The sequence below is a fragment of the Corvus kubaryi genome, unplaced genomic scaffold (assembly GCF_017639235.1).
Source record: "Corvus kubaryi isolate FWS band 111438036 unplaced genomic scaffold, C.kubaryi_AGA036_p1.0 37300, whole genome shotgun sequence".
Classification (NCBI taxonomy): domain Eukaryota; kingdom Metazoa; phylum Chordata; class Aves; order Passeriformes; family Corvidae; genus Corvus; species Corvus kubaryi.
The window spans coordinates 6,492,201-6,514,996 of NW_024581093.1; the positions used below are offsets into that span (position 1 = coordinate 6,492,201).

A 22,796-nucleotide genomic window follows, 5' to 3' on the forward strand; every position below is an offset into this window, starting at 1 on the left:
TCAAAGATTTCTGTTGCTTCCAAAGCATTATACAAAAGGAAAGTGTCTATTTACATAGGTAGGTAGTGATAGGACAAGGGGGAACAGTTTTAAACTAGGAGAGATTTAGATTAGATGTTAGGAAGAAACTCTTTACTCACAGCATGGTGAGATACTGGCAGAGGTTTTGCAGAGCAGCTGTGGATGGCCCATTTCTGGAAATGTTCAAGGGCTGGCTGGACTAGGAACCTGGTCTAGTGACTTTCATCTAGTGAGGGTTTGAGCTGAGGTGTTTGATGCAGCCTCTGGAGTGTTGTAGACTTCCCCACAATGGGAGGAATGAGTTGGACTTTACAGTACTGAAGCAGCCTCTCTTCTTTCCATGCAGCTGTGAGAGGATCCAGGTGACCCTGAACCTGGATGGAATAGTTCAGGTGCTGGACTACCACCTCAGTGATACATCCATTGGGATGATGACCAGAATTGCAGTCCTGAAATGGCTTTACCACTTGTACATCAAGACTCCTCGTAAGGTAGGTTGGGGACTCAGCATTCAGCTGAGTTTGTCAGCTCCCAGCTTGTTCCATTGCCTTGATAGGAGTGCAAATTGTAATTGTCTTGGTAGCTTTGCAAGTGTGTGTCTACCTGCCTTTTCTGAGAAGGCTTTGGCTGCCAGATACCCTGTAGCTTGAGGAAGAAGAGCTCTCCAGCTTAGATGGAAAATGCTGGTGAAGCTCTTGGCAGCCTCCCTCGGGGCAGGTGTCCTGTGGCTGTGTATGACCTGGCCTGTAGGACTGATGCCCACCCATCCTTCTGCTTCCAGATGTTCCGACACACCGACAGCCTCTTCCCCATCTTGCTGCGGACCCTCTCAGACGAGTCGGATGAGGTAAGTGCTGCAGCTGCTGCAGAAATCCTGGAAGCCTGCTGCTTCCACATCTACTGGGGTTTTGGGGTTTTTTGGTGGAACTGAGGTATTTTGTGATGCTTGGCCAATGTTGGCACTGAGGGGTTTTACCCTGTTGGCCAAACTGAAGAAGACCCGATGCAGAGCCTGTAGGTACTTGCTCAGCTGAAAATCCTGCTGTCTTGGGGGTTCTCTGATGTATAAACCTTGTTCTCCATCTCTGAGAATTGACCCTTCAAATCCAGCTCCTAAGAATCCTTTTTGCCTGCCTGGGAAGGCAGATGGGGCTTCACCCCTGGGGCTGAGTCATGGTCAGATCCTTGCTGAGTGGGAATTCAGGTGCCTTGCAACAACCTCTGTAAAGATGCAAGGGGGATTGTGTCCAAGCTGGCACTGCCAAATCTATATCATAAGCCGTTTAAGCAGCACCCACTGCTTGGAGGGCAGCAGCAGCATTGCCTGGCAGGGCTGCAGTAGATGCTCAGTGGCATCAGGTTGGCTGGGAACCACTCAGCTTGGAAGTGAGCAAAGATAATCAGACAGCAAACTGAGCCAGCTTGCTCTGCTGTTGCCCTTCATCTCCCACAGTGCTGCACCATTTTCCTGTTTCCTTGTCTTGCTTCTTCACCCCTCTCCCCTGGTTCCAGTCATCTCAATTTTGGTGGTGTTGTTGTCTTATTCCTCTCTAAGTTGTTCCCTGGGGCATTTTAGTGCTTGGGTGGGAGGCCAGCAGCATGGCCCACAGCTGGCCCAGGCACTGGTAGAGCTTCCACCATCAGCTGGATCCTCTTGCCTGGAAGTACAAATGATCCTGGCTGGTTTCTCGGTCCAGACCTTCCTCATGGAATAAAAATCACATGCTATGCTGTGCCTTATATGCTCAGAGCACCAAACTCCAATCCTGCAGTAAATCCCATGTGCGAGGGGGTCATTAAGAGAGGAGGGAAGGGAATGAGCAAGTGAGGGAATGACTTGCAAAGGCAAGCAACTGCCTGGCCATTTTCCATCCCCTGCTGCTTACAGTGCAAACCTTTCCAAAAGAGTCCCCAAGCACACATCTGCCTTTGCAACGCTCTAGAAAGCCTGCATCTTGCAGATAGTCTCTCCAGCTTGGCAGGAGATCGCAGTGAGTCATGTTGCAATTACACTGCTTATTAATATTTGAAAAAAACAGTGAAGAAAGGACCCTGGTGATGCATTTCCTCCATGTGACATAACTGGGAATGGCGCAAAAGTAATTTTAAGCTGATTTATTTAATCCTGGCTTCTATTTATTTAAATGTTTGGAGGTGGCTTTTTTTTTTTTTTTTTTTTAAGGAAATCCATAGACGAGTCAGTCCATTAAACACCACCACTCAGCTGGCTGTCAACCAGATTTGCTGCTCTCTGCAGAGGAAATAGAAATGACTGAAATAGTAGGGGGGTTTTGAGCAGGACATTTTTGGGAATGATGAGGACACTCTGAGCTACTTAACCTGCTATGTCAGTGCCTGTTAGAAAAGGGAGGTGCTTGCTTAGCCAGTGCAGTATTTGTTTGCACAGTCATGTTGTCCTGGAGCAGACTGTGACCCCCAGAAGCTCCTGGATAACAGCCTGGGGATCACCTGGTCGGCTTGGGGGCCTAAGTGAGCTAAACATCCGCTCTGATGAGGAGGCATCTCCCGCCTCTTTCCAGATCGGGCTGTGCACGTTGTGTGGTGTAGCACAAGGTGTACACACATCTTCAGAGGGGTTTTTTTTGCTGTCTTCATCCTGTGATGCTGCCCTCCCCAAGGGAACCTGCTGGACAGCAGTGTTGGTATCGTCTGTATTCCCAACAAGGTTGAACATCCTTCTGTAGCGCCTAGCGTTTCCCTGGCCCCTGTACACAGTTTGGAGGCTACCTGTCACTCTGCTGATGTGCCCTGGAACAGTTGTTTGTCACCAGCTCATCACCAAAGGACAGTCTGGGTTTGGAGGGTCAGTGCTAGTCCGGGCATCAGACTGAAAGACTGTGCTCAGGCACCTTATTTTTAAGGTCTTGTCTTGCTGAGGTGATCTCAGTCTCTCTCTGCACTTGCCATAAATAATCAAGCCCAAAGCAAAGAAAGGCTCATGCTGGATGGAGCGGATGAGATCCATGCCCCTTAAGTTCTCATGCCTGTTTTTATCATTCAAGTAGCACAGGGTGTTGCACCACCTCCACTGTGCTAAACAGGGGCCAGCATCTCATGATGCATCTGCAGTGTCCTGAGTCATCTCTGCCTTCTCTCCTATTCCCCTTCCTCCCCAATTCTCCTGTGCCAGTAAAGAAATGGTCAAGAGACCTAGTTAAGATTCACAAAGGCAGCACAGAGAAGTTGGAGCTAAGCTGAAACAAGCAGTTCCCTTTGATATGTAGACAAGTCAGGATCCAGGATTCCTGGCTGTCAGATGCTGTGCTGCTGCACTGCGTCACCTCGTGCTGCTTCCTGTGCTTCCCCGACAGGGAGATGTTCTGTCCTGTGTTTGAGACCTGGCTTTGAAGGCAATCTATAAAAGCCCTGCTTAAAATTTGATGTGCTTGAAAACTTCCTTACAAGATGTAACCAGATCCTGCTGAGAGTGGGTTTTTCTACACTGTCTGCTCGGTTCATCCGTATGAGTCTTGCTGCCCTGTTTGAAAAACTGATATTAGGGAAGGTGAAAAGTCAGAAAGTGCTGTTTGGGAGCAGTAGGTGGGACTTTTCCACCTGCAGGCTAAAGGCACCACTGCTGATTGGCACTGCTGATTGGCACTGCAGAAAAGAAGACAGGTTCTTCAAATTGCCTCCTGCAAGTTCATGGTGCAAAGGGAGCTCTGGATGTAGCCTTTCAGTTCCCTGGATTCTGAGTGGATCCAGGCACTGAGCTCAAGTGAGCACAACAGGAACTGGGGCATCTCAGAAAACCATGAAGCAGTGACACTACTCAGTTTTTTTCTTTGCTTTGTTCTCCTTTTTCCGGCTCCAAAATGGAGTGGTTTCTTTAGGGCTGAACGTGTTCCTGTTTGCTTATCTGCTTGCCTCAATCTTGTTGGGGGTTGGAAGTTGTGCTGGGACTTTTGTCTGAATCATGCAGGAATGACGCATGAGGTGGAGCTGGTGTCTGATGTGAAGCAGAGTAGACTCTGGCTTCCTCAACTCTGCTAACATGAAAACCTGCTCTTTATGCAGTGGCTGGGCAAGGCTTTGAGTACAGAAGTACTTCCTTCAGAAGTCTCCTCAAGAGTTGGTAACCTTCCCTAGAGGGAATGAACTGAGCCTGGGCTGCCACTGACTTTGGAGGGCAGGTGTAGATGGGTTACTAGGAAGAAATTCTTCTATGCGGGGATGGTGAGACACTGGCACAGGCTGCCCAGAGAAGCTGTGGCTTGCCCCATCCGTGGAAGTGTTCAGGTTGGATGGGACTCTGAGCAACCTTATCAGGCAGAGGGTGTCCCTGCCCATGGCAGGGAGGTTGGAATCAGATGATCTTTGAAGTCCCTTCTAACCCAGACCATTCTGAGATTTTGTGATGTACTTGAACATCTACATGACCCTCAAGCCGACTTCCCACAAGAAGCTGAAATGTTCTGCCCTCTTGGGTTTCCAGTATCAAACTAGAAGAGAAGAAAACCCTGGCATGGTGGTATACTGACAGTCATCTCTTTCCTTTGCATGTCCTGCTGCAGTACTGCAGGATTTCAAAGCCAGGTCTCTACCCTGCTCTGAGCTCTGCTGTCACCCTAAATCCTGGCGAACTTCTCCTATCGCACCCGATCCCAGTACAATGAAGCTGAACAAAGGCTTGTGCCAAAGCAAATAGCTGTCTTAGCATGGCTTGGTTTGGAGCTTTGCTCTGTTGGGTTTAGAGCCATTGTCCTCCAGCTCCCGGCCATTCATCTGCCACAGCCGAAATACTGTGACCTGATGCAAAGCAGAGGGTGTAAGCTAAAGACTGCAAAGAGGAGAACTGTAATGTATGTATGCCTGGCTTTATCTGAACTTTTTTTGGTGGTAAAGCTTCTCTGGAGGGAGACTCAAAGCTATGGGGTACTGAAGCAAGGAGGCTACTGGTTTTCAAGGGGGAAGTTACACTGAGGGTGAGCTTGGGACTGAAATGGGGTATAGAGAAACGTGTATCATTCCAGTCGGATGGTGGAAAATGCGGTTAGCCTGGATTGCCATAGGTGGAAGCAGCCTGTAAGCAGAAGTGGGGTGATGCTTTTTCAGAGGACTCGAGACTACCTGGTTGAACAATAATCTGTGCACTGCATCCTGCAGAAATAGGAAGTTTCTTTGTGGGGAGTGGGATCCATAGGGAGCTTCTTGGCTTAGCACCAGTTTCAGACCATGATTTCCTAATTTATGTATACACATGCACATGCAGTTTATACGTACACTGAACAACTGGGGTAAACTGGCAATCTGGGCTTGAGCTGGTGCTTGTAGCATTCCTGGGTGAAGTTATGGAGCAGACTAAAACCACAGAAAACCTGTCTGCCATGGAGGGCAGGCAATCTCTGTCCTGGGGAGCTGACTCGGAGAGGGTCCAGGGTGGGATGGAGATGTAGGATGCAGGATTTGGTGAGTTGGGCTTTGGGTGCCTGGTTCCCTGTGTGCAGAGGGAGGTGGTGGGTGGGAGACAGCAAATAAAAGCAAACCCTTTGCCCGTCATAAGCTCTGGGACTGTGGGTGTTGAATTTGAAGGGTTTGCAGTCATCCAGTCTCCCACAGCATGGCCTGTAGGGATACTCCAGGGCTGTTCCAGCCCCATTCCACTGGCTGGACCTTGCCCTTCAATACATGAAGAAATAGCACTTGTGGCACTTGGACATGGCTTAGTTGTGAGCACAGTGGCTGGACTCAGTGACCTTAGAGGGATTTTTCAACCTTAAGAATTCCATTGCTCGATGATCCTTGTGGGTCTCTTCCAACTCAGCATATTCTGGGATTCTATGAAATACCTTCTTGGCATCCTGCCCTGACTGGCATCAGGTGGCATGTTAAGCTCCCTGTGCACTAATTAAACACATTTAAAGAGGTGCTCTGAGCTGTGGCAGTGTTGGGTGCTGCAGGCCTGGCCCTCACACCCCCAGCAGCAGGGACAGCTTGGGGATTTACAAAAGCGGGAGAGTGGACAGGGAGTTTTCAGGTTCCAGCTTGTTTTGGGATGGCTGTGGCTCTACTACCAAGTGCATTCCCCACTGCCAGCTGTATTTGCTAGTGCTGTGAGCATGTGTCAGCATGACCTGGCAAGATTTGCCCTGGGGAGGAGAGGAGAAGCCTCCAGGCCTTCTGCCTTCCTTCTGTTCCCCATCCTCTCCTGGGAAGGCATAAAAAATAGATCTTGGCAAGATCAGAGGATAAAAGTTGCTGTGTCGGGGACCTGAAAAGAGGTTTGGTTAAATTGGTGTGGGAAGATTAATTGTGGGTTTTCTTTTCTTTTTCTGTCTTTAAAGCTGGTGGAGACAGGGAGGGCACAAGTTTGCTTTTCACACTGTGTGTGTCTGGGGCTCGGCCAGCCTCACTCCTGGCCACTCCTGGCTCCAGGACTGCCTGCCCATGCTCACCTCCTTCCCTGGCTATGGCTTAAAGCATTGGAACGAGGAAAAATATAAAACAAAAGGGGCTGTGTTTGTGTTGTGGAGAAGGAGGAAGCACCCAGCAGCACCCTTGGCTTTTCCTCATTACCACTGGGTCTCTTCACCACCTGCCTTGCCTATACTGGAAATGCCATAGGGTTTTCCACAGCCTCACGGATTCTTGGGCCCCTTTGAAGAAGTGCTTTGCTGCCCTTGATGTTCTTGTTTTCTGTCTTGGTAGCATCTTGCTTCAGCTGAATTCCCATCTTGTCCTTGGCAAGAATAACCTGATGTTGAGTGCCCCATTTCATTGCCCAGGGCATGCTAGATGTTCACTAGGACATCCAAGGCCGCCCAGGAGCATCTCCCTGCTGCACAAAGGCATTTTAATTTATTATTTTTTTTCCCAGCTTATCTGTAAATACCAGCAAGGAGGAGCTAGTCCGTATCCTTGCCACTGCATGTGCCCCAGGAGCTGCTGCTGCAGCCTGCTCTGGTGTTCTGGTAGTCATTATGTGCTGTGGGATGCTAAGTCTCACTCCCAGGGGTCTGCAGCACATCTGGGGTCGCTTTCCCTTCCTCTGCCATGGGCTGGGGCCAGCCCTGTGTTCTGACCAGAGGCAAATGCCCCCCCTCCTCCAGGAGCACCAAGGCGCTGCTTTGCACACACAGGGAGGTGCATCCCGTCCGGCACACTCCATCCGGGGGCTGCCTTCCCCCCGTGCCGCTGCCAGCAGAGCTGGTCTCGGCTCCGTTCAACCAGAACAAGCGGCAAATTAACCTGACCTAGATCTGGAGAAGCTGACAGTTGTGTGTGCCCTCAAAATCCATGCTCTGGAGGCAATGCAGGGAGAAATCTTGCCTATTCTCAGAGAGGAGAAATAGCTGCTTATTTATAACTGTCTGAAAACCTGCTTCTCATTCCCCGGCCACCCAGAGCTTGTCCTCTTACGTGCTGCTCTTCAGCCCTGTGCTGGGAATGGCTTGAGACATTGGACAGGTCTCCCCATCCATCATGTTGCTGCTTTTCCTGTTTACACTAACCAGGCACACATTTGCCCAGAGCAGGGCACACTCCTAGGTCTCATCACCACTGGAAAACCTTCCCAGAAATCCCCTTGGGACTGGGAAAACGCCCTTGGGGGTTGATCCTCCAGGCCGGCTGTCAGGATCACACCTTCGCCTGGCAGCTGAGAAGGGCTCTGGCCCTCGTGCTCCAGCGCTGTCAGGTCTGACGGCCACTGGGTTCCTGAAGGATGGGACCAGCTCGCTCCTGGCGCAGCCGGTCGTTGCCATGGCAATGGCAGGATATTGCTTTCTTACAGCCTCCTGGCTTGCACAAAGCCAGCCGCCAGCTCCAGCTTTGCTTAGCACAGGGATGTGCAGTGCATACCAAGCACTCCTGCCTTTCCTCTGTCCCCAGCTGGGAACCCACTCCGGAGCATGCGGGGAAGAGGCAGCGGGAGCTGGAGCTTCCTGCCTCTTTCCCATGGCTGGAAAACCCCATGTCTTTGCAGCTGCCTGCTCTTACTCCCAGTGCTCATGTGCTGACCCCTCCTGCTTGTTATTTCCTCCATGTTTTTTAGTTGCAAAATTCAGCCTATGCTGCTTTTTCCACCTCCTGCCTGTAACCTACATGGGGGGGATAACCCTTAACCTCTGCAAAGCTCAAGAGGTCCATGCATACCTTGCAGTGGTGCTGGTCACTGCTGCCCTGGCTACTCTGGCTGGAGCATCCTGATCCCAACAGCATCTCAGAGATGAGGCTCCGGGTTAAGGATCTGACCTCAAGTAATGACTCTTAAAAGCTTTGAGAGGCAGCAGGGTTGATTTTTGCCCAGCCTGGGGGCTTGGTCATGTTTCCTCAAACTGTGGGAGCTGCTGGTGAAGACTAAGCTGGATGATGTGGCTGGGTGGGGGCACCGGGGCAGCAGGGAGCTAGTCACAAGTGGCTAGGTCATGCTGTACATGAACCACATATGGCCTCAGCTCCTGGCTGTGTTGGGTTTGGCAAAATGCACCACATGAATGAGAGCCCTGGCTCTTGCCTGCTTGCCAACCCCAGTAGCCAAGCCCTGAGTCCCTTTGCCAGTTTCAGCCAACATGACTTGGAAACCTTTGTGGGTGTTATTTCCCCACTGCGAGAGCCTGAGTCCCAAGTTGGTGCCTGTTCAAAGGCTGCAAGTTCAGCTGAGTCACATGATTAGCCACTAGAGAATCTACACAGGGCTTCAGGAGACCAGGCATCCTGAGCTCTGCTCAGGGGCGTCCTGCACTTGAAATGAAACACAGCCAGCACCACTCTGTCTGAGCCACAGATGCTTGAAATCCAGGCAGGGAGGGAGGACCAAGGTCTTCCCTCTGCCAGGACCACAGAGGCCTCTCCCTGGAAGAGGATGAAGGCTGATGATGGCAGGGTCCTCCCATGCTGGCAATGAGCTCCCAGCCTTGACAGCATCATGGAGGTGCCGTATTCTTCAGGGACAGCAGTAGAAGTTGTTGTCTTATTTTTTTTCCCTGCCTTTCAGCTGCCCTTGGGAGCTGTGGGTTGAGACTTAATCATGTTTATAGGCAGAGGGTCTTCCCAAGCATGCTGGAGCCCTGTGGTCCCCGTGGCAGGCTGCTTCCTCACCACTGCCTCTACGCCATACACAGCCTGGACAGCACACTGCCTGCTCCGTGGCTCCTGGGGGCTTGAAAATCAGCCTTAATTACAAAAAAAAAAGCCCCAAAGATTCACTCAGCTTAAGATATCTGTGCAAAAGAAAAACTCAGGAGCTCCTCTTCCTGATTTTCAGGGGCTGTGTTTTCTAGCATGATAAAAAAAAAATCGTAATTGGCTTTTTGTTTTTCCAGGGGGAGGGGTTTTCTATGTTAGCTCAGAAACTAAAACTCCTATATAACTGCAGCTCCTCAGAAAGATGCCTTGTGAGAACACAGGGAAAGCCTGGGATACTGTGCTGGTGGGCAGTGGGTGGTTGGGGATGTGCTCTGCCAGATGTTGAGGAGTAAAGACGTGGCAGTCGACCCTTTTTGGCAGCCTTTTTGCCCTGCACAGCCCCGCTGCACTTAGAGCACCAGGGATGGCTGATGAAACATCTCGACCCAAGGACATTTGAATGAAGGGGGACCCAAAATAGCCTGAGACTTGAGAAGGGTTGAGGATGGAAAAAAACCCACCCGGTAATAACTTCTGCAGAAATGCTATATATAGACTGATTTGGTGACTTCTGGAAAGAAAAAACTATGATATCTGAGTGGCAGCTCTGCCCTGACGTCCTGAGCTGAGCCTTCCCTGGGATGCTGCCTTGTAGAGGGGAGCTGGCTGATGTTTACCCCCAGAACATCCCTGTGCTCTTGCTGGTATTGTCCCAAATCTGTGGTTATGAAGGGGAAGCAAAACCCAGACCTCCCCAAAGTGGAACAAGAAGAAAGCAAGCCCTATTCCTGGTTGTGTAATTTCCACTTGGAGTTTTGTAGGTAGCCCTCTTTTACTTACACCTTTCTCAGTGTGCTGGGATTTGGTATTTGCTTCGCACCTCAACCCTCTCTGTATGTGGATTTGGAAAGAAAAGCTCACCGAGCCATCTGCCCCTGTGTGTGCTCACCCTGCACCATCCCTGTCTCCGCAGGTTATCCTGAAGGACCTGGAATTGCTGGCTGAGATCGCTTCTTCCCCAGCAGGACAGACAGAGGAGGGTCACGGTCCCTCCGATGGCTCCGATGCGCGACCTGGCCCAGCGGAGCTCCATGTCCCAGCCAGGGCTGGCCAGCTGAGCTCCTCCAGTGAGTGCCCCTGTGCCACAGCTCCATGCCTCCCCACTCCTGGGCTCTCTCCATGTTCCATGGCACGAGTCAGGTTTGCTCAGGCAAAGAAGAAGCTTCTTTTACAGTAATAAATCAACGTCTTCATCCCCACCCAGCATAGTTTGGGGATCGAGTCTGCCATGCCGCAGACCAGGGCGCTTCTTTTATTTTTACTGCTCTTTCCCCTAGTTTGTGTTTTGGGGATTTGGGGCTTCGTTTAGCAGCAGGATGCTCCAGAGGACAGTGTGGAGGGATGTCATTATTGTCCTATTTTTTATGGGACCTTGGGTTCCAGCCTCTTTTCTCCTTGTAAAAGCCCTCAGAGGCCTAGAATCAGTGCAGGATGGGATGCTGGCTGCAATCCCAGCTCTCCAAAACATCCCCAGATCTGCAGAGGGATTCCTGTGCCAGGCTGCCCACATTGGCTATGAACTGCTATGTTGCTCTGAGTGTCTGGCAAAACCTCAGGAGAGAGATGAAGAGGGGCGATCCTATTTTCTGGAGACTTGAGAGATAAAAAAAAGAAAACCAACCTTTCATTAATTATCCCAGCACATGGGGAAATTTTTTCCACCTTCCCTTGTCTGTGGTTCATCCTTTACAGTTGCTTGGCTGCTCCTTCTCCTCCACTGCTGCTATTTAAGGGCCTCCCAGCTGTACTCCCCAGGCCAGGTCATCCCAGCCAAAAGCACGTTTCATGTGAGCTTTGGATTGCAACCCGAGCACTGAGCCAAGTCTGCCTCTCCCTGCACAGGATGCAGCCACAGGGCCTTGCAAAATCACCACCAGAGAGGGAGGCTTTGCTTTCCCATCCCCAGGCTTTGTTTTCTCCAAAGGTCCTGGATCACTCACCCCTCCCTGGTCTTATAAACGTCTGCGCCAGCAACCAGCTCAAGTCTTGGGCTGTTCAGGGTCAGATATTTTTTGTGGATCTACCTGTTTCCTGCTGGCAGCTTTATCTCTGCAATGGAGAGGTGAGGGCTGCAGAGCTGGTGACCTCCCCAAGCCCTCTGCAAGTCTCATCCATCCTCCCACTGTCAGAAGTGAGACTGCCTGGGTGGAGCGGCTCCTGCAGCGCTGGCCAAGCAGCTGAGGAGCTGCAGTTCAGCTCACACTGATGGTTGTCTGAGGTTTCCTTCCTTCTGGATGATCTAAAAATAGCAGGCTGGATGGCATGGATCCTAACGACTGCCGTGGCCCCTGTTAGCTATCTGGAAGAGCAACCTGGCTTCACTTCCTTAAGTGTAACCTTTAAAAAGAGTGTGGCTCTCCCTTCCTGGAGTAGATCTGCTGGAGCTGGAGCTCCCGTTGCCCCAGGGTGGGACAACTTGCCCCCACACAGGTCCTAATGGGCTCTGGCTTCCTCACCTATTTTCCTCTTCCCTATAATGCACCAGAAATATGTTCCTTAAGAATTTATTTGGGGCTGAGCTTTGCAGGGTCATTGGCTTTTAACCAAAGGCAGATGTTTTTGGGGAGGGAAAAAGGAGCTGGTTCATTGGGTTTGGACATTTATCATGGCCCCAGCCCTGTCTGGCTTTGACCACCCAAGGCTGAGACTAGATGGGCTGCTGGGGAGTTCTCTCAGGGAAATTGAGGGTCACAGCCGGGCCAGGACCTTCCTGGATTATGCCTGGAATATCAGAGGCTCCTGAAAAATACTCCTTTTGTCAGAGGATTGCTTGAAGGGAGAGCTTTTCAGAGCAGGACAGTGGGCAGTCGAAATCCCCATGTGTGAGTGTGGTCCCAAATGGTGAGAGCAAGTGAGCCAAAACTCTGCCCTTCCCACGCAAAAATCATGCTGGCACCAAAGAGAAGGTGTATCCCTTTCTGGAGTCACTGGTTTCGTACTGGGATGTATGGGATGGTTCCCTAGGGTGCTGTGGTTCAGTGCTGTATTGGCAGTAGCATGGATGCTGTTCCCCCATCAGAGTGGGGACTGCAGGGTTCCAGCACTTTTCCCCAGGGTAAAATCTCTCCATTGTCTTCATCCACTTCAGACTGAGTTGCCATTGAAGCCAGCAGTGGGAGGGAAGCTGCTGATCCATCCCAGCCCCAATCGTCTCCTATCCCTGAGGCCCTTCCAAATGTGCAGTTGGTGGCTTTGCAGGTAAACGAGCAAGGTCACCCTTTGAAATCCTTGAGCTCGTGGCAGATTCCCTGCTGTGCTCTCTGTCTTGACACTCCAGGCTTTGCCAGCCAAGCAAGGAAGGGCAGGAGTGGAGGTGGAAGGGGCCAGTGCCCCCATGGTCTTCCCCACGTTTCCTCTCTCTCCCTTTCTTCCCTCGGGATGTGTTTATGCAGTTGTTTCCCTGCCATTGAGTTTGGTTTCCTTCAGATGCTGGTTGATTAGTCAGGAAAGCCGTGTCCCACTTCCGCAGCCCGTTCCCAGCTCCAGTTTTTATTTAGCCGCTTTGTTCTCTGGTTACATAAGGTCAGCTGCCCTCGACGCCTTCTCCAAGCACAATGAGCTGGGGCCAGCCCAGCTCAGCACTGCCGGGGAGACCCAACATCTCCTCCCAACCTGCTCTGACTGCCCTGGGAGAGGGAGGCTGGTGCTGGCCTCCAGGAATGCTTCCTTGGTGCTTTCTGCCCACTTTTCCAGGAACATGGGCTGCAGGGCTGTGCCTGAGAGCTCCCTGGTCTTTGGAGTGATGGTGCAATACCAGTCTGGTCAGTACAATGGGAATCCAGCTGCCTGCTTTGCTTTAGGAGTGTTTATTCCAACCGTGTAGAAGTTGAGACAAGTAGCAGATGACCCAAGAGTGGTTGTCACCAAGGTCAGTGGGTCAAGGGAGGTGATTGGGCACCTTTACTCCGCTCTGGTGAGACCCCATCTGGATGACTACATCCAGATCTGGGGTCCTCAGCACTGGAAGAACATGGACCAGTCATAGCAAGTCCAGAGGAGGTCACAGAGATGATCAGAGGCTGAAGTACCTCTACTAAGGAGACGGACTGGGAGTTGAGGTTGTTCAGCCTGGAGAAGGTTCCAGGGACACCTTGGAGCCTCTTCCAGTGCCTTAAAGGGCTCCAGAAAAACTGGAGGACTTTGGACAAGGCACAGAGTGACAGGACAAGGGGGAATGGCTTCAAGCTTAAGGAGAATAGTTTAGGTTAGGTATTAGGAAGAAATTCTTCATTGTGAGGATGGCAAGGCACTGGAAGAGGTTGCCCAGAGAAGATGTGGATGTACTATTCCTGGAAGTGTTCAAGGCCAGGTTGGATGGGGCTCTGAGCAACCCAGTCTAGTGGGAGGTGTCCCTGCCCATAGCAAGGGGGTTGGACTAGATGGCCTTTAAATGTCCCTTCCAACCCAAACCATTCCATGATATCGTAGGTGCAAGCCCTCCAGCCTAGTATACAGCTCTGCTCTGCAGGAGAGACAAAAGCTCATTCCAAAAGGATGCCAGACCAGCTGCTGCCTTGCACAGGGTAACTCTCAAACACATCTCTTCCTTCCTTTCTGCACAGCTTTGTAAGGTGAAGCAGTTACAGCCCTTTGTTTCCTCTCCAGCTTGGTCCGGTCTCTCCTGCCTGGCTTCCTGCCGGAGATGGTGGGGACAGCGCTGTACCCTCTGAGCTCCTCATGCTATAGGATGTTTACCAGGAGTCTGACTCTATATGTGGATGCACTAATGTGCCTGAGGTCATTGGTTTCCACTGGCGAACCATGGATATCCCAGGAGTCAGTGGATTACTCTGGAGGAGACTGCTAGAAGTCCCTGAGAAATGTAGTCTGTTGAGTTCAATCTTGCTGTATCCCCCCTGGAGAACGTGCAACGCTCCAGAGCGGAGATATTCTGTGTTAGGGGTTTGCTTTTGATGTATCTTGGGGGGAATTTTATTCTCAGTGAGCCAAACCACTCCCTTTTCGTTGTCCATTGCTTCGTTTGTGTAATCAGATTTGCAGAAGTAGCAGTGTGTGACAAGGTCCCACCTCCATACAGTCTGGAAAATGTTAGGGCAGCCTCTGCAAACATCAGGTGAGAGTCTGTAGGGTGCAGGAGGTCCATGACAGGTAGAAAAGAGAAAGTGGCCCCTTGTCAGATAGCTCAGATTTGCTAAACTGCTATTTCCAGTGTTAGAGAAGGATAAAAGTTAAACCCCTCCTTACTCATCCTCCCAACAAAAGGCAATGAGGCAGCCGACATCACACCACCAATCACTTGCTCTCAAAGGAGCCAGCTTCCAGCAGTTTTTGCAGGATCAGGAGTGTGACAGCAGGGAGCAGAGGAGCCAAGCAGGCAAGAGAAAAGAGGGCTGTTCTGAGTGCTCCAAGCTCAGTGGTCTGGTTCCTGATGATTGGTGGCTGTGGCATCTCTTTCCCTACTAGCATGAAGCTGTTCAGGAGAGTTGACTGTCAAAAACGTTCTTCTGCCTCTTGGGGAGGAGAGGAATTTGAAGGAAAGGGTGATCTGTTTCTTTTCCTGGATATTAGAGTGTAATAGCAGAGCTGGGATGCCATGGAAAACCCCAGGAGAGACCATCCAGATGTAGCATTAACTCGCCTGGCGTGCCTCCAGGTATCCATCCCTCCTGAGATGGTCACAGCATACAGCCAGCCAGAAAGCCTGGGGATTCCCAAAAAACAGCTGGGATTACTGATCTGTTGTGGTGGACAAAGGAGAAGTTGATGGTGTAGATAAATCACTCCTAGCCAAGCCCTCCCTTGGAGTTACTTTGCTGGGCTGCCTCAGTTTTCCTAAGATGTTGTGAGGAATTTGGAGGGTGAGGTGAGGAATGAAGTGAAAAACAAACTATCAGAATGAGAGTGTTGGTGTAGAAATGGCCCAGCGAAGCCCATTGCTGCTCATTCCTACAGGTTATCTTCTGTATGCTTCACCTTTCCATGCAGGAGCCTCAATCCACTCTAAGCTCACCATGAAGCTTAACCATTCCTGGTTTGCAGCTCTGCTGGGTGTACTTTGTGCTCCAGAACAATGGCTGAGCTATACCCCTGCTGCATTTTTGCTCATTGATTTACCTTAGCAAAGAAAAATGAGGCAGTAGTTGACTGCTAACCTTCCTAGGAAAACCGTCAGGATTATCATTGCCTGCTGCCTTCCTCTAAGGCAGCCATGAGAACAGACTCTGCATCAAGTGGGGGGAACCAGGGGCAGCAAAAGCCTCATATGGCATCAAAATATGTACCCCAACCCATCTGGGACCCCCTTTCTGCTGATACGCTGAAGTCATGGGAATTACAAACCCATGGCTCTTTGGCCAGGTAGAAAGGGGGAAACATCTATGTGTGCCCAGGCAAAACCAGGCTGAGCACAGCCCCTGCCCGTGCAATCCAGAATTTTGATGGGTTTATTTCCCCAGCAGCATCCTGTGCTCTGGAGAGGGGAGAGTGGAGGTTTTCCAGAGCCCAGCTGAGCTGCCGACATGTTCACATCTGTTTCCAGCTACGCCCTGCGCCGGCTTTCTGGGAGGAGGAGGGGAGGATTTGCCTTTTTTACGGCTCTATTTTTATCCTGCTCCGCGAGGCTTCGCCACTCCGTGTTTGCAAAAGCTAAAATTCAAAACATCCTGGGGAAGGCTGCCGGGGGGAGACGCCGCACAGATTCCCACGTCGCTGCCCAGGGTTTCGCAGAGCACCATCTGGCAGTGCCGACTCCCACGCCGCTGGCACTCGGGCGGGTTGAAGGCTCACGGACCAGCTCCGGCTGCCGCCGGGTTTATCCCTGTTTCTCTCAGAGGAGCTGAGGGAGATCATTCTCTGGGCTGAGCTGGAAACATGACGCCTTGGGGAAAGCACTCGGGTGGGAAGGATGCTTGTCCTCGCCAACTCTTAGCTTACCCTGCCTATATCCGAGCTGAAATTGCTTCAATTAGAGATTGCGGTAAATCATTTTAGCTAAACCACCGCAAATACCCTTGTGGATACTCTTTAACCAGCTTACCCAGCTTTAGCTCGCTTCAGAAAGGAATCAATTCTGCTCCAATCTTATTCCAATTTGGTTTCAATGGAGTTAAGCAAGTCCACACCGGTTTTAATTAAGACTGGTTTGAAACCAATTATAGTAAATTAATCGAAGTTATGTTTTATGCCAGAGTGAAGTTCAGCACTTTGTGGCTGAGGTAGAAAAATCCAAGTTCATATCGGAGTCTGCCAGGCTCACCCGGAGCAATGTGGGGACACTTTGGATACTGTAGTTCTCGACACAGCTCAGCCCATCAAGCAGCCAGACAGCCTCAATGTTCCAGGGTGATGTACAATATATATTTATAAGGGCCTTAATATAGATCCCTAATTGCCTGTCTCGGTTGATTTATAGCGTGGCCACGCAAGCGATGGGAACAGCATGAGCCGCTGGTGAGCACTCAGGGATGCACGGGGGGTTTGCAGACATTTGCTGTGCTCCACTCGAGCTGGCACCCATGGATGGGGGGAACAGATGTTGGTATTGACTTAGGTGATCCGAGAAGCCCGCTCATGTCCCTGGCTCTACCCCAGTCTGTGAAGGGAATCCAGGGAAAGGATTTGTTAGCTCGGTGTCCTGGGCTGCGGGAGGTCGCTGTAGTCATTGATAGGACAAGGGATAATGGTGTAAAACTGACAGAGGATATGTTTAGCTTAGATATTAGGAAGAAATTCTTTATTGTGAGTTACTAGCACAGGCTGCCAAGAGAAGCTGTGGCTGCCCCATCTGTGGAAGTGTTCAAGGCCAGATTGGATGGAGCTCTGAGCAACCTCATCTAGCGGAAAGTGTCCCTGCCCATGGCAGGAGGGTTGGAACTAGATGAGCTTTAAGGGCCCTTCTGTGATTCAATGGTAAGGGCCCAGGTTGGTGGGGACTCATTGCAGCCATGGAGCTGCAATTCCCACATGCTTTTCATCATGTTTCACTGTTCTGATGTTCCTCTGAGCCCAAAATTCCCATTTGTTCCTATTCTGGTGAATATCTGGACTGAATTTCATCATTCCTTTGAGCAGGGATCTTTCTTCTTCCAGCTTCCTCCTCCATGCCAGATTTAAAAAATTTAAAAAAAAGCAGCAGAGCCGTGACGTGCCACCAGCCCTGGCTACGTTAACAGCAGATCTGCCAGGTTACAGATCTGCAAAGTCTTGCTTCAGGGAAAGGGGGAGAGGTGCAAGCTTCAATTAATTATGCCACAGTTTTCTTAACACTTCTTCCTGCTTGTCTCTCGTGCTTCAGAGAAACACTTGACAAGCTGCTCCTACAGTTCTGTCGAGCTGGGAATGCCACTGTGCTGAGCTGTAACCCGCGGGGCAGCGAGCTGAGCTCCAGGCTACGCCAGGAAGGGTTACACCATGGCACACAAGGTGCCAGCCACTTCCTAGACATCCTGTAAACAGAGCAAACAGGAAGTTTGGAGGATTGGGAGGCTTTGGAAAAGAACGGCTTTTCCTGCTTGGAAGAAGTATTGCCTGTTTAAACTCCATCTGAGGTTTGGTTGAGCCTTTTGCAGCCTGGCAGACTCCTACACACTGGTTTCTCACTCCCAGCATTACCCCTGGAGAGCACTGGCAGGGCTGCTCTGGCATGGTGTGCCACAGTGGAAACCTTCCTTAGGGACATGCAGGCATAGCTGCTGTGCACCATGTGGGCAAGGGATGGAGAAATGATCCCTCTGAAGTTCAATCTCAGTGCTCCTAGAGGCAAAGGATGGTGAAGAGGCTCCCTGGAGTGGGCATACTCATATGCTTTCCTCTCCTAAGAAAAACAGGGCACAGACTTGTTTTCACCATCTCTGTATCCCTGTCCTTCCTTGCTCCCAGGCTGGGCAGAAGGGTCCGAGGTTCAGGAACCAGTCAGTGGAAGAAAACAGCAGTACTGAAGCTCCTGAAGACTGTAGCTGGAATCTCCAAGGCAATTCTGCCTTTTGGATACTCAGCTGATCCAGCAGGTTGTTCCCAGTCTCCAGCTGAAGATGCAGCAGATGCTGCACCACTTCAGAGCACATATCTGAGAGTGCTTCTGGCTGGTCGGTTTTGCAGCCATACAGCTCCTGGGCTTTGTCCTGTGCACAGCAGAAGTGCTGGTCCTGCCAGGGAGGAGAAAAACTGCTGCCTTCTCCTGTTTTTCCTTTGGGATGTGTTCTAGGATATGTAATGTTTGGCTGGAAGGCAGGCGGGATGGCAGCAAGGTACAAAGCTGGCTTTGCCTTGTGAAGGGAACACTGGGCAGCAGTGCTGTCCATGCTGCTGTGGGGCTCAGAGAGACTATTTTGGGGGTCTTGAGAAGGGAGAAACTCCAAGATCAGACCTTTCTCCCGGGCAAACTACAGCACTGGAGCATTGTTAGCTGGTGGGGATGAAGGTGGGATGTCCTACCTGCTGCTAGCTCATGTTGCAGCGCAACCAGGTTTGGGTGCCTCGGCATTACTGAGAAAACAGGCAAAAATATCATTTTTGCAGCTTTAAAAGACAGTTTCTGCTCGGTCTTCACCTGCCTTCCCAGGCTCTGCTGGGAGGTATGAGGGTAAGCTGCAGGCAGGCACAGCAGGAAGGCAGAGCTGCCCCCTGTCACCTCCACACTGTCTCTGCTCCCTTTTGAGCAGTGCTGAGCAGCTGTAGTGACGACACGTGGGGCACGGCTGTATTTTCACGCCGGGTACTCCCTGCCTTCGAACAAACACACCTTTGTTTTGGAGCACATTGGCTCGGCTGGATCCTTTTTTTTTTTTTTTTTTTTTTCTTTTGCCCAGATCATCTTCCCTGCAGCTTAGGGGAAACATGATGCGATGGTGAACACTTGTGCTCGGGGTGCTGCCTGCTTCAAAGCCTGGTTTGGGTTACAGATATACCAAGGGGTGGGTGAACACACAGCTCCAGCAGGAAGAGGACACCAGGTTCTGGTCAGGATGACCTCGTATTTCATTTTCCTTTTTCTTTGGCTCTGTATGTTCTCTTAGATACTAAATCCAAAGCTGGGGAAGCTGCCCTGAGTGTATCTCTTGTGTATCACTGGGAGAGGCAGGGTGGAAAACAGACCAGCAGCTTTTCCATCAGCTTTCCTGGGCTTTGGCAGCTTAATTGCATCTTTAATTGGCTGCTCCATGCTCCACTGAGTGTCCGTAGAAGCAGACAACATCCATAAATCAAACTGCTTAGGTTTCCTTCGGTTATCTGATGAAAGTAGTGGATGGGGAATAGCCTTGGGGTCCTCGTGTGTGCTGGCTTTCCTCCTTACCGCAGTTAGACATGGCCTTTCCAAAGGAGAAATTAAGGGAGAGAGCTCCCCTTGTTGCAAAGTCGCCTTTGAAATGCTCTCTCCAAACATTTGCTTTGAGCGCTGTCCTGCTAAATAAACCATCTCCCCTGGGGTTTCACTGTGGGAAAAGCAATCTTTACCTGCCAGCTCCCTGCTCTTGTGTGTGGAAGGAATATTTCCCTGAGCTGGGAGCTGCCCCTTTCCCTGCCCTCCCTGCCAAGAGTCTCAGACCGGGACAACCCCTGAGCCTGGAGTTCTGCTGTGGTTTGACCAGTACTTTATGCTAGCCCTGGGGCACACTGTATGTGACACTATTGCACCAAGTGGCTTCTGCCCAGGGAAAATCACATCACCGAGTGTAAATCGGTGTCCATGCCATGACCTGGGGCTGAATGTGTGTGTCTGCCCCTACATGCACACTGGGCTCAGGACATCTATGGCTTATGGGGTTGGATTACAGACTCTTCAACTCACCAGCAATCTGGTGGTTTTGGGATGAGTGTACATGCCATGTCTGAGGAGATGGGATTGGCTCAATTTAGAGCCTCAGGTACCCCTTCTTCTACCAGCTACTGAAGCTGAATAGCTCTGGGATGAGCTCCCAAAAATCCCATTTTACCCCCAGGTGCTGCTTCCAGGGCTTTAACCACCCTAAGATGCTTTCCCCTGGGCTGGAGACAGCCAAGACAGGGCTGGCTCTGCTAGGACCAGCCAGATGTGGTTATATGAGGCTTGAAAATCTTTCCATGCCCCTGCCGTCCTCAGTGCTGTGGCCATGTTTTGGGTGTCTGCTCTCTCATCGAGGCTTTGGCAGCAGGGCTCTGGCAGCTCTTAATTTGCTCTCCCCTTGCCTCCTCAGGTACAAAAGGCCTGGAGTGCTCACCCTCCACCCCCACCATGAACTCCTACTTCTACAAGTTCATGATCAACCTGCTCAAGCGCTTCAGCAGTGAACGGAAACTCCTGGAGACCAGAGGAGCCTTCATCATCAGGTCAGAGCACGCCACCAGCCTCACTGAAGCCCCTGAGCACCCCTGGGACAGGTGGGACAGGGGTAGCAGGGTCAAGAAGCCCAAGTACTACATTCACTCAGAGCCAAAACCATTTCCTCAAGCTTCCCTCGCTCTCCAACAAACGGTTTTGTAGCAAACGGGATTTGCCTTTCACATGTCAAGGCACCATATTTCTCTCTCCCATCCCCAGAGGCAAAGTGGCTCCTCATTAAACAGTGTTGTCAGAGCCTGTTTCGTTGAGAAACAACTCGACCAGCCGGAGCATGAAGACAGGCTTGCACTTGGAGTGCCAGGCCAAGTGAATCCCTCCAGCCAGCTTGGCGAGATGCTCACCCATCCAAAGCCATGTGTTACAATGCATAGAGTTGGTAGGGTTTGCTTCAGCTTCATAAGGAGCTGCGGCGGAGGCTGGAGAGCCAAATGTTGTGAATGTTGGAATGCCAAGTGTCGTGGCAGCTGGCAGGGAGTCATCTTTAATGCAATGTAATCTGGGGCAAGGGATATCCATTCCTCAGCTCGCTGGGAAATAACAGGGTTAGTGGTCGAGGTGAGGTGGAGGAATCCGTGAAGAGGTTCGTGGAAGCAGCTGGCAGGACTCTGGGTTTTCCTCCCTTGCTTTCAGGGATGTGGCATCAAATGAACAGGGGGAGAGCATGAGATACAAGCCATGCTTCTGTGGGAGAAGAGAGCCACCTCTCCAAAGGCACAGGGGTGTGCCAGGTATTGATGAGGGGGTCCCACCACTGCAGTGGGAAAATACAGCATGCAGAGCTCCCAAAATTTGCTAAGCTGAGCTGGCTGTGGAGTTGTACCTGCTTAGGCAGCAATTTTTGCCCAAGTCTGGATTCATCCCAGAGACAATATCCCACTCACAGTGTCCACTGTCCTCTCCCCAGTCAGCACAGCCCCTAGGATAAGCCACTCTTGGCAGGGAAGTGGCCCCATAGTGTATTAGGGAAGCAGGGTGACGGGTGACCAGAATGACAGTGAGCCTGGGCAGGGTCCCATTTAAAAGCTCTCCTGTACCACGGCCACCTCCAACTTTTCCCTCCAGCTCTGGCAGGATGAGCTTTGCCTGGCAGGCCCAGCTTTCCCAGCAGACAGCCAGAGGTGTGGTGGGACCGGCTCACAGCAGCTCAGCAAGCCGAGGCTTTTTACAGTGACTCATGCCCCAAAAAACCTGGTAAAGCAAAAAAAAAAAAAAAAAATAGATGACTCTGTCCTTTGTCAAGTCACGTTGTTGCTCATGTGGGGTAGATGCAGGACTGGAGCCAAAGTGGTGGTTCTGGAAGGGTGAGCCGTTTCCCCAGGTACCAGCGATTAACTCTGAAACCTACTGATGGTGGGTAGAGGATTGGTGTAAACTACATTTCTGCTGCTTCCAGAAAAAGCAAGATGAGAATAGAGGAGAAAAACTTCTACAGGACTCTCTGGCAAAGATTGGTCTCTTGCTGGAGAGACTCAGTGAACGTGGGAGCCTCGTGGAGCTATTTTTAGCCACTTTTCAAATTGAAGCCGTATGTGTGTTCCCACGTTACATCCCTCCCCTATCCACAAGCCAGCTCAGCTGTTTCGCACAGCAGGGTGAGAAGCCGGCCTCATGTTTGACTTGAGAGATGCTGGTGATGTTTCATCCTGCGCTGGAGAGCACAAGGGGGATGCTTGAGAGACTGGGACAGGGTCTGCTAAAGTGTGGTCCAGGACCACTGCTGCCTCTTTCCCAGGCTGGCCTGGGAACAGTGAAGCAGGGAAGGAAAATAGGCTTGTTACGTTTAGGCAATGATTTCCAGCTGAAGGATTAGTGTTCACAGGAAAGGGAAATGGGAGACAGGGGTTTTATTCAAGCACAGCACAGCAGTTTTCCCTGTCACGTTGCTGGTGGGCAAATTCAAAGGTCCATGAGGTCACATAGGGGGTCTGCGATTAAAGGTAGTTTATTTCTAATCCAACTCAAGTTTGTTCATGCTTGGTTGCTGACTCTGAAAGGACTTTAGTCGCTCTCCTGATATGTCCTCAGAGTCCCAGAGACAGAGGTTATGGTACATTACATCCTTGGGGATGGAAGTGGGTTTTGACCAGTGATCTCTGCAGGAGATGGGACCATCTCTTGCTGTGTAAGGATCTGTGGTCCCCAAGACATATAGAACTGCTCCAGAGCCTGTCTGATGCTAGGAGATGGGTGGGAGAAGTACCTGCAGCCCTCGCTGGCAGAACTCATCCTCCAAGCCTGGCTCAGGCAGAGGTAGGGGCTGGGACAAGTGGCCTCACCATCAGTAACCCCAGCCCCAAGGTGGGTATCTCGAGATGCTTTGCCAGAGAAGACAGGTTGGAGCTATGTGGCA

General features: G+C 51.0%; 1 protein-coding gene across 4 annotated transcripts in view; it reads left to right on the plus strand.

Annotated features, from left to right (window-relative positions):
• Nucleotides 1-22,796, plus strand: part of VAC14 (VAC14 component of PIKFYVE complex) — a 79,458-nt gene that overhangs the window by 38,019 nt on the left and 18,643 nt on the right. For all 4 annotated transcript variants that reach the window (XM_042027345.1, XM_042027344.1, XM_042027343.1 and 1 more), the window contains 4 exons: nt 368-512; nt 803-868; nt 10,082-10,235; nt 20,301-20,433. In XM_042027345.1, coding sequence (XP_041883279.1) covers nt 368-512; nt 803-868; nt 10,082-10,235; nt 20,301-20,433 — 498 coding nt within the window. The remainder of the gene's footprint in view (nt 1-367; nt 513-802; nt 869-10,081; nt 10,236-20,300; nt 20,434-22,796) is intronic.